Source organism: Triturus cristatus, chromosome 1_1 (genome assembly GCF_964204655.1).
Source record: "Triturus cristatus chromosome 1_1, aTriCri1.1, whole genome shotgun sequence".
Taxonomy (NCBI): domain Eukaryota; kingdom Metazoa; phylum Chordata; class Amphibia; order Caudata; family Salamandridae; genus Triturus; species Triturus cristatus.
This window is the reverse complement of record NC_140579.1, coordinates 60,555,958-60,570,999: the sequence shown is the minus strand read 5'-3', so window position 1 is coordinate 60,570,999 and position 15,042 is coordinate 60,555,958. Positions and strand designations below refer to the sequence as shown.

The following is a 15,042-nucleotide window of genomic DNA, read 5'->3' as shown; positions in this document are numbered from 1 at the left end:
GAATTGTTAGCAAATGTTGCTCTCCCAGAATCATGCAAATGGTGACTAAACTTCTGCAATACCAGTTAAGAGTACAACACATTTCTGGAGGGAAGAATGGAAGTGCAGATTTTCTTTCCCGTTTTCCCATCATAGCAAGCGAAGTTGATGAGGTCTGTTTAGAAGATTTTCCAATGAAGACTGTGATGATTGTCTTGTTGCTGTGCTAGATCTTTCTGAGTTTAGTCTCAATTCGGAGACTGATTGGGTCCACGATTTACATTCTGATCCAGTGATTCATGAAGTTATTCCTCTTGTCAGAAATGGTTGGCCTAGGGAGAAGGTTCTTCCAGTTTCTCTTCAACCTTTCTGCAAGATTGGTGATGAACTGTCTGTTGAAGATGGTGTGTTATTAAGGGGGAAAAGATTGTGCCTCCTGAGGTATTTCGCAAGACTATCATCCATAAGGCTCATATAGGTCATCGTGGGTCTGCCCTTACAAAACGGCGCATCCGAGACACATACTGGTGGCCAAGCATGGACGCAGAGATTGACATGGTTGTTGCCAATTGTTGTGTCTGTGGTGCATCTGATAAAAGTCTGAAAGTGTCTGTTCCTCCTTTAATCCCCACTGAGTGTCCTAAGGGTCCTTGGTTAAAAGTAGGTATAGCTGTTATGGGGCCCTATGAAATTCTCCCTAGGGGTTTTCGTTTAATTTTGGTCATGATAGATTATGCATCTAAATGGCCAGAAGTGAAAATCATCAAGGAGGCAAACTCAAAAGCTATTGTGGATTTTCTAAAAGAGGTTTGGATGAGAGAGGGACTGCCTGAGACCCTGGTCTCGGACAATGGAAAACAATTTGTTAGCACAGAATTTGAAGCTTTTCTGGCAGAGACAGGTGTCAAGCAATATAAAAGCTCTCTCTATCACCCGCAAACAAATGGCTTAGTTGAGCGGATGAATCGAGTTGTGGGTGAGTGTGTGAAATGGGCAAGAGCAGGAGGTCATGACATTTGTAAATCTCTAAACACAATGGTGTGGTTTTACAGAACCACTCCACACTCTTCTACTGGAATTTCGCCTTTTGAGCTTTTGCGCGGGCGTAAGCCCAATACCAGTTTTAGACCTGCATGGATGAGCAAGTGGGTCAAGTCCGAGTCTGATGTTAGTCAGCTGATGTCCTTAGCCAGTGAGAATATGGCCATCACTCAAACAAAGCAGAAAGAGTATTTTGATTCACGGAAGGGTGTAAAAAAAGTTCCACTCAACGTGGGAGACATGATCAAGATTAAATCCGGCATTCATTCCATGAAAGGTAACAGTAAATTCAGTGAGCCGGTCAAAGTTGTGAAAATACATAGAAATGCTGTAATAGTTGATGGTGGTCACTGGTGGAACATAAATAGGATAGTTAAGATTAAGGAAAAGAATGTTACATCTGTTTCAATGAAAAAAGTTTGTCGTAATCCTGTTCAAACGCCTTACAGGAAGAGTTCTAGAGTTATTGTTAGACCCTCCAGATACAGGGTATAGTTTTAATTTTGTTTAGTTGTTTTTTTTGTTGTTTCTTTTTGTTTTGTTTTCTGTTATTTGGAGGAAGAGAAGATATGTTGTGATGTATCTCATTATAATGTGATGTTCCTTTAAGCATGTCTTATGATGTATTTGTTTTTAGAATGCTAGTGTCCTAGCAACCTGCTGTACTGGTTTTCCTGTGGGAGCTGTTGGCAGAGCTGGCCCACCTAACTCTGTTGTCCATGTAGCCAAATAAATAACCAGCTTTCAACTTACTGCTTCAGCTTGGTTACTACAAAGTCCATCATACTCTCGCAACTCCAGATGATTCAATCCCTGCTACAAGAACTGTTTTTTATTTTGATCGATCTGAGGTTAGACTTTGCACCGGCACAACAAATTACTTTACTAGGGTTCAAGTTCGACACGGTATGCCAGTGCCTCAAGTTGCCCAAAAGAAGATGCGCTTGATCCGCAGGGAGTTGCGCCGAACTTTGGTGAGGGAGAAAGTTTCTCTACGGCACTTGGCTCAGATTGTGGGCCTCCTACCATCTTCAATCCAAGCAATCTTTCCGGTTCCATTAAACTAATAGGCCCTTCCAACGCCTGAAGGTGCAGCATTACGGCAGGGTCTGTCGTACACGCAGGAGATTTCTCTTTCCCCAGAAGCGTCCACGGAGCGTCACTGGTGACTCAAGCATATACAGGACTGGAATGGGAGGGCCATCTTCAATCAATCAATCAATCAGTCACTTGTAAAGCGCACTACTACCCGTGAGGGTCTCAAGGCGCTGAAGGGAGGGGGGTGCTGCTACTGCTCGAAGAGCCAGGTCTTGAGAAGTCTTCTGAAGGTGAGCAGGTCTTGGGCCTGTCGCAGGTGGGTAGGGAGGGTGTTCCAGGTCTTGGCGGCGAGGAAGGAGAAGGATCTGCTGCCGGAGGTTGTTCGTTGGATGTGGGGGATGTGGGGGACGGCTACGAGGGCGAGGATGGCGGAGCGGAGCTGGCGGGTGGGGGTGTAGAAGCTGAGTCTGCTGTTCAGGTAGGCTGGTCCGGTGTTGTGGAGTGCTCTGTGTGTGTGGGTGAGGAGCTTGAAGGTGATCCTCTTGTTGACGGGGAGCCAGTGCAGGTCTCTCAGGTGGGGGGTGATGTGGCTGAAACGAGGGATGTTGAGGATCAGTCGGGCGGAGGCGTTTTGGATGCGTTGTAGTCGTCGTAGGTGTTTGGCAGGGATTCCTGCGTAGAGTGCGTTGCCGTGGTCCAGCCTGCTGCTGACGAGGGCTTGGGTCACCATTCTTCTGGTTTCGGTCGGGATCCATTTGTAGATCCTGCGAAGCATGCGGAGGGTGTTGTAGCAGGAGGAGGAGATGGCGTTAACCTGCTTCGACATTGAGAGGGAGGAGTCGAGGATGAATCCTAGGTTTCGTGCGTGGTCCGTGGGTGTCGGTGCTGTTCCCAGTGTGGTTGGCCACCAGGAATCGTCCCAGGCAGAGGGGGAGGGGCCGAGGATGAGGACCTCTGTCTTGTCCGAGTTCAGTTTCAGATGGCTGCTCCTCATCCACTCGGCGATGGCCTTCATTCCCTCGTGGAGGTTGGTTTTGGCAGTGTGCGGGTCCTTGGTGAGGGAGAGGATGAGCTGAGTGTCGTCAGCGTATGAGATGATGTTGAGGTCGTGCTGGCGGGCCACTTGTGTGAGGGGGGCCATGTAGATGTTGAACAGGGTTGGGCTGAGGGATGAGCCCTGGGGTACGTCGGAGATGATGTTGGCTTCAGATCGGAAGGGTGGGAGGCAGACTCTATGGGTTCTGCCGGAGAGGAAGGACGTGGTCCAGTCCAGGGCCTTCTCTCGGATTCCGGCTTCTTGGAGGCGTGTCTTTAGTGTGCGGTGGCAGATCGTGTCGAAGGCGGCTGACAGGTCCAGGAGGATGAGGGCTGATGTCTCGCCGTTTGAAGGAGGATCTCTTGGCTGTTCTGATGAGGTGGTGATGTCTGCAGATGGCGTCCTTGTGGGCTGCGTGGCTGTCACGTGTACGTTCGTGGAGCCATTTCTTCTCCTCGGTGAACCATGTGGCTTTCTTGCTGGTGTGGTTGTTGGAGGGTTTCTTGAGCGGGGCGAGGGTGTTGGAGCAGTCACCGATCCACTGTCTGAGTTTGCTGGCGGCGGCGTCTGGGTCTGTAGGGTTGGTGGGAGGGTTCTGGGCGAGGGTGGAGGTCAGCTGGTCTTCGGTGACTTTGCTCAAACAGCGACGGGGCAGCTGTTGGGTGCGGTGGTGCGAGGTTGATTTCTGGAAGGTGAAATGGATGCAGCGGTGGTCGGTCCATTGGAGTTTGGTGGTGTGGTTGAAGGCGACGTGGGTGCTTGTGGCGAAGACGGGGTCAAGCGTGTGGCCGGTGGCGTGGGTGGGTGTGGTGACGAGTTGTCTGAGGCCGAGGTTGGTGAGGTTGTCGATGAGGGTAGCAGAGTTGGCGTTGTTGTTGTTCTCGAGGTGGAAGTTCAGGTCCCCGAGGAGGATGTAGTCCGTGGAGGCGAGTGCGTAGGTGCTGGCGAGGTCGGCGATGGAGTCGCAGAACTGAGCTCGGGGTCCGGGGGGTCTGTAGATGAGTGTTCTTCTGAGGCTGGTGTTGGGGTCGAAGTGGATGTTGCAGGTGTTCGGCGGTGTTGAGGGTGTCGTCTGCGTGGGTGTAGCACTGGAGGCTGGACTTGTGGACGATGGCTAGACCTCCTCCAATTCCATTGGCACGATCCCTGCGGGTGATCTTGTAGCCGTCCGGGATGGCTATGGCGATGGCGATGTTGGGCGCCGAGTCGTTCCACCAAGACTCGGTCAGGAAGGCAACGTCTGGGGCGGAGGTGTCGAGCAGGTCCCAGAGCTCGACGGTGTGTTTGTGTGCGGAGCAGGTGTTGAGGAGGATGCAGCGAAGGTGGTTGGGTCCGGTTCTTGGAGGTTTGGTGGTTCTGTTGCAGGTGAAGTTGCAGGCGGCAAGAGAAAGGTCCGTGGGTGCGCTTCGGGCGGCCTGGAAGCAGCGGTTGTCACGGCCGGTGTTGAGTGCGAGGAGAGTGCTGGCGTCGTATCGGAGTCTGCCGTCGTGGTGTGCGCGGGGTCCAGGGGTTCTGGCGCTGGGCGCGACCCAGGCACAGACGGGCGCAGACGGGCTTGCCTCTGGCACGCCAGAGGCAAGATCAACAGATCTTGCCAGAGGCAAGATCACCAGATCTTCGGATCAACCTCAGACCTGGTGATCAAATCAGGCACCAGTTGGTGGGGGTTGGTGCACCTGTTGTGAGGATGCTACCACTGGCGGTCGTTGGTCCGAGCAAGAGGAGTCTTTACACATCAATTGCCTAGAGCTATTGGCCGGATACTTAGTGCTTTGAAGCATGGCAGCCAACAACATCTCTGCGGTGAGATATATAAATCGTTTAAAGGGAAGGAAGTCCAGGGTTCTGGCAGACTTGGCCAGAGGCTTCTGGAACTACTGCCTGGTTCACAAATTGTCAATCACGGTGTCATATCTGATGGGGAAATTCAAACAGATGGCTGATTGGCAATCCAGGCACCTACCGGACTACAGTACCTGGATGTCAGACCCCTCCCAATTTCAGAGCTTAAAGGTTCGGTGGGGTACGTGCCAAGTAGATCTTTTTGCATCTCATCCCACTTACCAGCTTCCTCATTTTCTCAGCTAAATCTCCTTGCGGAAGTGACAGATGCCTTCCTGAAGGATTGGAGCCAATTTCAGGGGATATGCACTTCCCTCAAACTCACTGCATTGATCAGGTGTTGGCGACGCCACTTTGGAAGTCATAAGTTTGGGATCCAGTTCTTCTGGAACATTCTATGGATTTACCAATCCAACTTCCCTGACTCCTCGACTTCTGACAGACTCATGTGTTGGGGGATTACAGGGATGTTGGGAGATCCCTGTCCTTTCTGCAAGGTTTTCCTCCCTTATCAGAAGAGCCTGGGCAGACTCTACATTCAAGAGATACTGGTCAGCATGGAGGAGGGAGTCACGCTGGTGTTTGCAACGGGGTTTGGATCCCGTGTTGGCAGCTATAGTGCATGTGGTCAACTTCTTGTTCAAATTGGTAGACCGAGACCTGGCTTACCGCATGATTAATACGAACATATCAGCAATCTCGATGGGTCGTCTTCCCATACATGAGGTTCCGGTTGGGGAACATCCGTTAGTCTGTATAGTCTTAAGGGGTATCAGTGTGTCCCCCCTCCCCCTCCAAAGTATTTTTCCCTATGGACTTGAATTTGGTTCTACAGCTATTACAAGCATGGCAGGAAAATAAATATCTTTCCCGTAAGGAGTTAACGGACACATTAGCGGTTCTACTATGCCTCATATCATGCAAACTACTTTCGGATGTCCAGGCCTTAGAGGTCACAGCACGTATGTTCACTCCAGAGGAAGTGTCTTTCACGATTGTACAGTGCACCAAATCAAACACCAGGGTGGTTTACTAACTGGCTTTTCTGGGGCATCCAAAACTGTGTGTGGTGCACTACCTCAGGGGGTACGAATCCATGACTGAGGAATATAGACCACCTGGTGCATCCCAACTTTTTCTCTCTCTCAAGAAGCCTTTCAAGCCAGTTTTGGCAACAACCATTGGGTGAGATGGGTACTGCATGAAGCAGGCATCTATACTTCTGATTTTGAAGCAAACTCCACCCGGGAACCATGGCCACAAATTGTCAATCACAGTGGAATATCTGATGAGGAAATTCAAACAGATGGCTGATTGGCAATCCAGGCACCTACCGGACTACAGTACCTGGATGTCAGACCCCTCCCAATTTCAGAGCTTAAAGGTTCGGTGGGGTACGTGCCAAGTAGATCTTTTTGCATCTCATCCCAATTACCAGCTTCCTCATCTTCTCAGCTAAATCTCCTTGCGGAAGTGACAGATGCCTTCCTGAAGGATTGGAGCCAATTTCAGGGGATATGCACTTCCCTCAAACTCACTGCATTGATCAGGTGTGGGCGACGCCACTTTGGAAGTCATAAGTTTGGGATCCAGTTCTTCTGGAACATTCTATGGATTTACCAATCCAACTTCCCTGACTCCTCGACTTCTGACAGACTCATGTGTTGGGGGATTACAGGGATGTTGGGAGATCCCTGTCCTTTCTGCAAGGTTATCCTCCCTTATCAGAAGAGCCTGGGCAGACTCTACATTCAAGAGATACTGGTCAGCAAGAAGGAGGGAGTCTCGCTGGTGTTTGCAACGGGGTTTGGACCTTTTCCCTAGGGAGCCGACTCGAAGACATCCTCAGAGCAGCAGACTGCTCTTTAGACCACACATTTAAGGCATTTTACTTCAAATAAATAACAGGCATGGATTCTGGTTGTCAACCAGCTTTAAACTAGCATAATCAGAGTCTCCGGTCCAGGCAAATACATAAAATCTACTAGCTTTTATGAAAGAAGCTTTCAATTCTATTAAAGACGCGGAGGCGAGGATTATTTCTCCAGATTGTGATTATCATTTATTACCCTCCGATTATCCGATGAAGTCTTCGAATTTGAATAAGTATGATGGGTTCGAGGGCATCTTGAAGTTGTTAGTAACATGTTTCAGTAATGTCAATTCAACATGGTTCAATAATGTCAATTGTAACCGTTCACATGGTAAATTCATCAGTCAGATTATTGATTGTTCCCAGTATTAATGACTTGGTGTATGCCTTAGGTAATATCATTGGAACATATGCTGGTTATATCTGGTTCTTCTACAGGATCTGATCAGAAGCAACATTAATGATAGAAAAGTAGGATGATGCATGTTTCGCTCGAAGAAAGAGGAAGTGCTGTTCTTTGATGTTGCTTATACAGGACCGACTATGATTATTAAATATTGCTACAAAGACTCATGGGATATGTAGTCTTTTAAATAAAATATGTTGTTTAAGACTGTTGCGCAGACATAAATGGAAGAGATACGCATAATCCTTGCATCAGAGTCCTTATTGGAATTGAAACTTTCCTTCACAAAAGCTAGGACTTTTTATATTCAAAGATACATTTTTAACAACAACAGCAAAATTCTAGCAACTTTAGAACGTTACTTTTTTCTTGCCTGAAGCTCTGTTTGGCTAATTTACATTAGCCTGACAGCATCCAGTTAGTCAGTGATTGATATAATAAGGTGTGAAAACTGCTGTCAGAGCTGAAACAATGTCTGGTTGTAGGGGGCTGTCTGTCTTGCTCTTGCAGGAAGACCAGCTCGGGTAGACCCAGGAACTTCATTAACTTGTAAAGGGCCTGTTTGCGTGAGGCTCTGTGGATGGGTAGTTTCCCCTCCACCCTGTCCCCCTCCCACCTACTCTCCCCTTGGATAAGCTGGTAGTCACACACACTTGGTTGCAAAGTTTAAACAGTTAAATGTTATAACATATTGTGATTTACCACTTATGATTGTGAATGCAAACACAATAGTTTAAACGCTGAAACGATAATAGATTTGACAAAGATTTAAATGTTTAACACTTGCACTGATGCACCATTGGAGTATTAACCGATAACACAATTGCAATATTTGTTACTGAACCTGCCACTGCTCATTATACTAATAAAATTATAGTGCACACAAAATAAAACTTGTAAAGGGCCTGTAATGTAAGGTAAGATCCGGGAGGCAAACTTTGTTCACCCACCCAAGCTGGCTATAGACCCAGTGGGAAGAAGGCTACCTCCAATACCAGTTTTGAGTGACCACAAAGAAGGGGAAGGTACTCATTTCCCTCGGCACATCTCTGGGCAGGGACACAGGCTCTGCAATAGGCAGAAAGTGTTTCCCTAATTTGGATTTTAGGACTAAGGTGTAATTGTGGGATTGTTAGCAGTAGGGCAAATAGGAACTGCTCAAAAAGTGGACAGACTTTCACCTGTCAACTTTTACCCCACTAACTACTGCCAATAATAAATGCAGCATCCAAAGGAATCCTCAGCAGAACACTGGACCTGTGACAGAACACCTGTTCTTTGAGACATGTGAGGAGACCTAAAGGGCTGACCTACTACCACTTGGAAAAACAGCCTTTACAACGAGGTTTTTACCACGTTGTGCCTTTACCACACATTTTTTAGCACACATGTTTTTACCATGTGTATGTCTTTACAAAGCATGCCTTTACCGCACATTTTAGGTAAGTTGGGGCGTGGGTCTTCTCCCACGAATACATTATATATATATATATTACGGCTCCCAACTCTTTCATTCACTCGCAGAAAGAGAACCGCACTCGTGGGGAAAGTTACGCCAGTGATTTTTATTCTAGCGCCACAACAGATTACGTCAGTCCACCAGGTAGGCCAATAGTGTCATCCAAAGGGAGCCTAACTGAAAACTTGTCCACCTTCATTGACTATTTCCTGTTTCAATCGGTTCTGCAACTGTACTCATATATCAAGGACACAAAGGACTTTAATATTCAGATTGAGAAACTCAAATGGTAACCAACATATTTGCTGATTGAACTAGACATCACAAGTCTATATACGTGTATTAATCACCAACACGGACTAGATGCAATCAAATTCTTTCTGAAAAAGAGACCTTTAAATTTTGTAGAACACAACAACATGTTGATTGAACTTATTGAATTCTGCCTGTTGAATAACATCTTTTAATTCCAGGAGGGACCTCTACCGACAGATCTCCGGAACAGCAATGGGTACCTGCTTCGCCCCCAGCTACGCAAATTTATTCGTGGGCTGGTGGAAGGAGCAGGTAGCCTGGACCCAAGAAAATGAAAAATGGGTGAAGGAAATAGTAGCCTCGCACAGGTACTTAGACGACCTGTTCCTAGTGTGGAAGGGGTCATTGAGTCTAGCTGAGGATTTCATACAACATCTGAATGACAATGATGTGAATTTAAGATTCACATCAGAGATTAGTTCAGTGGCAGTGAGCTATCTCGATCTTAGGGTCTGCGTTCAGGAAGGAGTGCTGGAAACAGAGCTGTATAGGAAACCGACGGCGTGTAATTCCATCTTACACGCCGATAGCAGCCACCCTCCGAAACTGATAAACAACATACCCTATGATGAGCTCCTCAGACTTAAACGTAACTGTTCTAGGGAGTGTGATTTCAAAGCAGCAGCGAAAGAAGGCATTGCAAGGTTTGTAGCCGGAGGCTACAATATATATATATTTTTTTAAATATATATTTTTTTTTATTAACATTAGCGTCACATCACAGCCGATTACAATCAAGTGCCTCATGTTTCGCAAAGGACCCTGAGATCTCTTTCCCATTGCTTAATAAAATGTTACACATGAAAAAGTGAGTTCTACCACATTTCTTAGCCACCTACACAATGCAATACTAATATTTGTCCCCCGGTGCCCTCCTGTCACAGTTTTCAACCACTCAAGTCCAGGTCTGAGTCCTCCGCAGGAGGGGTGCACACGTTCCCACGATATGTGTTCCATTTACCCCAGACCCTCCTCCACTTCCGAGAACATCCTCTATGGACGAATACAGATTTCTCTGCCACCATTGCGCTGTCTAGGTCATAGCACCACTGTTGGTGGGAGGGGACCGTCTGTGCACCCCAGAGCCGAGCAATGTTCCGCTTTGCTAGTGCCATGCCCATGGTTGCCCAGCTTTGCTCGGCGTGATTCATGTCAGTTGGTTCCCACACATTGAGTAGGCATCTCCTCGGCTCCGGGGTGATCTCATGCCCACTCACACGGGCGAGTGTATCCACGATCACCCTCCAAGACAAAGTAATACGGGGACAGTCCCATAGCGTATGATAGAAAGAGCCCTCTACTCTGCACCCTGTAAGGCAAAGCGGTGACTCAGCCCTTCCTATTTTGTAAAGTGTGGTCCTGGTGTAATATATTCTGTGCAGTATTTTAAGTTGCACAAGTTTCAGTCTGGATGGGATTGCTACCTCCCGCGGGGAAGCCTCGGCCTCTTGCCAGTCTTGTTCATCCATGTCACCAACCTCGGCTTGCCACACCTCCCTGAGATCTTGGGTGGGGTCAGTCTGGTTGTTGATTAATTTGCAATATGTTAAGGAGGTTGCTTTTTTTGTGAGATGGTCTGTCAATAATCGGTACTCTAATGGCGAGGACTTGGGGAGGTCAGTTCCAGGGGCTATGGTTTTTGTGAGTGCATGTTTAATTTGGATGTATCTAAAATGCTCCATCCCTACCATTTGATATGTTGCTTGTAGCTGTGCAAACGTCACTGCCTCTCCCTTTTTCCACACAGAGGCTACAATATTGATCTACTAGAAACCACTCTCAAGAAAGTAGAGAGAATCCCGAGAAAGGAACTAGTCAATGACTAGTGTTAAGGACAAAAATTAAGGAAAATTCCGATTAATTACCACCTATTCGGATGATGCAAATTCTTTCAGGAGTATGATCCGAAGGAACTGGCATAACCTTAAAACAGATGCTATCATAGGAAATGACTTCCCCCAGCTCCCCTTATCACATTCAGGAAGGCAAGATCGCTGCGGGACAAATTGGTCCACAGCCATCTGGAAGTGATAGAAGGGAAACAAGGAACACTTAGAGACGTGAAAGGTTTTTTCCCCTGCGGGAAATGTAAGGCATGTGCCAACAGCAAAAGAGTACTCTCCTATCAGGTAGCAGAGTTGAAAAAACAGAAGATGATTAAGAAAGTCCTGACATGCCATACAACTTATACTGTCTATTGTCTGACATGCCCATGTGGGCTCAGATATATCGACAGTACCATACACAGTGTAAAGATTCGCATTTTAGAACATTTGCGCACAATCACGAATAAAGACCTGAATTATCCAGTCACCAGGTACTTTGCAATTAAACATCAAAGCAACAGGGATCTGTTGCAATATTTCAGTAAAGATCATGTGCCAGTCAATTGCAGAGGGGAAGATAGAGTACAGAGACTACGGAGGCTAGAGTCCCACTATATTATTGATTTGCAAACCAAGGCACCAAACGGCCTGAATAGTGGGGAAGAGTTGTCGGTGCACCTGGGAAAATGAGGATTCCAGGGTGACAAACGATTTCTTGTACAGCATATAATTTATTATGATTTCTTTTTCTTTTGTTTAGTTTTTTCACATAGACTATAATTGTATGCCAATAAATGGCGAGATGTAGGCTTGTCATGAGAGACAAATGCAATAGGTAACAGAGCGATCTGAGCGGTTAATGCCGATTCACGGCTTAGTTGCGAATTTCTTAAAAAGCTTTCACATGCACGTTTTAAGATGTATATAACGTTGATTTATAAAGTAATGTACTTTAAAGAATAATGTAAATTTACAAACTTTCTTGGGTGCCTAATTTGAACTTTCTTGTATACAGTTTGCAACCTTACCCATCTGAAGTATTTTGACTTCCATTTCAGAGGCTAAGTCCTCAAGTAAAAGATTTGAGTGGGGGTGAACCTGCTGGGCGTATCTGACCAGCGCACCTGCGAAGAGTGATTAATGATTGACTTTCTGTTAGCTCTTTTTATCATTAATCTTTAAAATCAGATATCTGTGGTTCCCCTGTTTTGCTTTTTGTCAATTCAATGTCATTTTGTTGCGTTTTTGACTTTAACTGTTTTGGTACTCCTAAATGCTTTACACATTTCTGCTAAGCTAAGCCTGCCTTCTGTGTAGCAATCACAGGTTAAGCTCAGGATTAAATTCCTGAAATCTTAATGACTTTATTTCTTGTGGTGAACTACCATCCACTCCAATTAACAATTCACTCTGTTACACTATTCGGGTATTTATAACTACATGGAAGCAATGTTTCCTTGATGGGTCACAGGCCTAAATTAATTTGGAAATACAGTAAATGTTCTCAAGTCTTGATGCTGCATCCAGCAGACCACATTGTATTTGAAAGAAAGAAAGATATGAAGCAATCTCTCTAAGAAGTCTACGCAACAGTCTTACTGATCTAGAGGATTCCCCAAATACATCCTGCAGAACACTTTCATAGACATTCATGCAGCTGCACATAGATGAAGCACATGACACAGATCTTCAGTTCAAATGCAGTGGACTGTCACAGGCCTCCTTTGCATTACGTGCATTACAGTCTTACTGCGCTGCCTGTTCAGCCGTCCTTTCATTATCACCAAACACCAGCACCATTTACACCGCCTCCATTCTTGCTATATTCAGAATTTATTCTTCTCTCACTCCTTATTCTTCTCCACTTCTGAAAACAATCACTGATTAGCTTACATGACCCTCCAACCTAACAGTCACAGAACAAGGACAGCACTTGCTGTAACTGTTGCCTGTGTGTAAAGTCTTCTTCGTATCATGCTTTAATCATGAATAATTTTTACATACTTGGGCTTTCCCTTTCAATCTGAAGTCTGCTTACCTTTTAATTCCAAGAGCTTATCCTGCAAGGAGGAATGTTCTCCAATACTCTTCAGAGTCTGCTCCACGACCGCATCTCCTGGAGGTTTCTGGGCCTTCACGGTATTACACCTGCGGATTACAGAGTGATGCAGTAAATGGTCCTCAGCAGCATACTCTGCTCACTCTCACTGCATCCTCTCGTCTACACCAAGGCGTAGCACACTCTGCACAATCTCACTGCTACATCATATGTGGCTTTCTAGTATGGATCTCACTGCACTCTCAACAGACTTCTCTGAGTCCTGGATCAGCAGTGGTTACAGGAAATGTGTGGTTCCAAGATCTTTCACTCTGATTTTATTTACAGTCACCAGTCAAACAAAAAGTGCTGAAAAACATGTTATGGGTAAGATGCGTCAGCCTTTGTTCCAGTTTCTCAGCAAGTGCAATGAAACACAACTCAGCAGGTTTGAGGCCACATCACTGACTATCTACAAAAGCCCAAATGTTTTATGGTATAACAACACATGACCATAAAAGCCACGGCCATACAAACTCCTTTTGCCATGGAGATTCACAAAAAGAGAAACCAAAGTAAAATCATGGGCCATATGTGTGAAAAACGCGTTTTGCCATTCTCAAATTGCAATTTTTAGGGAATCGCAATTAGAGAATCGCAAAATGCTATGTATGTAGGATATGCTAAATATTTTGTGAATCCTACATATTCCTTATTTGCGAATCGCAAATTGAGATTCGCAAATAAGAAATACCTTCCCATTCATTCCTATGGGCTAGAAGGCCCATAGGAATGAATGGGAAGACATTCTCAATTTGCGATTCCCAATTAGAGAATCACAAATTGGGAATGTAATTTCAAGGTTACAAGGTTGTCAATAGGACAACCTGTTGCACCCCTGAAATAAGCATGTGTGCACATGTGGCACACATACATGCCCTAAGGCATGTATGTGTGCCACATGGCACTTAAAAAAATGCAAAAAAGTGCATTTTTCAAAGAAATTGCAAATTACCACCAACCTGAAGTTGGTGGTAATTTGCGATTCCTTACGCCAAAATCGCAGAACTTGGGTGCTTCCTACATTGCATTTAAGGAATCGCAATTTGGGATTCCTTATATGCATTCGCAAAATAGGGAATCACAAATTTTGCGATTCCTTATTTTGCAAGTGGGGTTTTATGTGCTACATTGCACACTGGCTAAATTGCGATCGCAAACACTGAAATTCTGCGAATGTCAGCACTTGCGATCGAAATTTGGCTTCATACATATGGCCCCATATGTTTTGAGTATCATCATTAAACACAGTAACATAGCTTGATGACACTAACTTTAAAATATCACGGAAGCTGAGGGTAAGGGTGAAACAGAGTACTCAACCAAACAAAGGACACATGTTTCCTGTAACATGAAACAGGGCACAAATAAAGATTCAGAAAGATCTCCACACCATGCTGTATGAGAGCTCAGCTTCACACAAAATGCACCAGGAGGACTGCCATTAGGTGCACCATTTGGAGCATCGCCAGTACGCATTCAAGCAGGAATAACCAAGCTTCTATTACAGAATACCAACAACAAAAGCTACAGGGCTTGGGCATGTGTTGAAAACCTCAGATCAATGTGATTTTTCGTGTAAATTGCTGAACCGGTTTATAATTTGCTGATTTTCCGTGCCCTATGTGAAATAGTTTTGGGATTTCAGTATAAGGTTTATAGATCTATGGAAATCCAGGTTGTCAAGATAATGTTATAAGGCTATTTGCTGAAAACGCATGTGGCATCACGTCAGGTTATAGGTTAAAGCCCTACAAAACCCTTAATAGTCTAGTTGTGTGTTAACTCATCTGGGTGGTGTTACTTATTCTTTCGTGGACAAGGATACACGCGTAGACTCTAAAGTTAGGTTACCGCTCGTCTAGAACCTATATTGGTGTGGTTGAAAAATCTTAAGGCATTTTTCCCTTTCTGTAGTGAGTTTGCTTTTTAGGTCGAACCTAGACAGCGCATGCGCTGTTGCAAGACCTGTAGCAAACAGTATTTGGAGCGTAATTCCACCTGCCGCTTGGCTCACTCCTCCCTTGCTCAGATTTCCTGGGTCATTATTGGCTGCGCTCCCCAGACATCACTTCTGTTTCATGGCAGGCAGCACCAACCAAGTACAGTTTTGTTTCGCTGCAGGGCCG

General features: G+C 45.7%; 1 protein-coding gene across 1 annotated transcript in view; it reads right to left on the bottom strand.

Annotated features, from left to right (window-relative positions):
* The window catches only part of LOC146869399 (E3 ubiquitin-protein ligase TRIM39-like), a 287,587-nt gene that overhangs the window by 83,580 nt on the left and 188,965 nt on the right, over positions 1-15,042 (bottom strand). Inside the window, exon 5 of the mRNA XM_085599736.1 lies at positions 12,854-12,963. Within this exon, the coding sequence (XP_085455862.1) occupies positions 12,854-12,963 (110 nt within the window). The remainder of the gene's footprint in view (positions 1-12,853; positions 12,964-15,042) is intronic.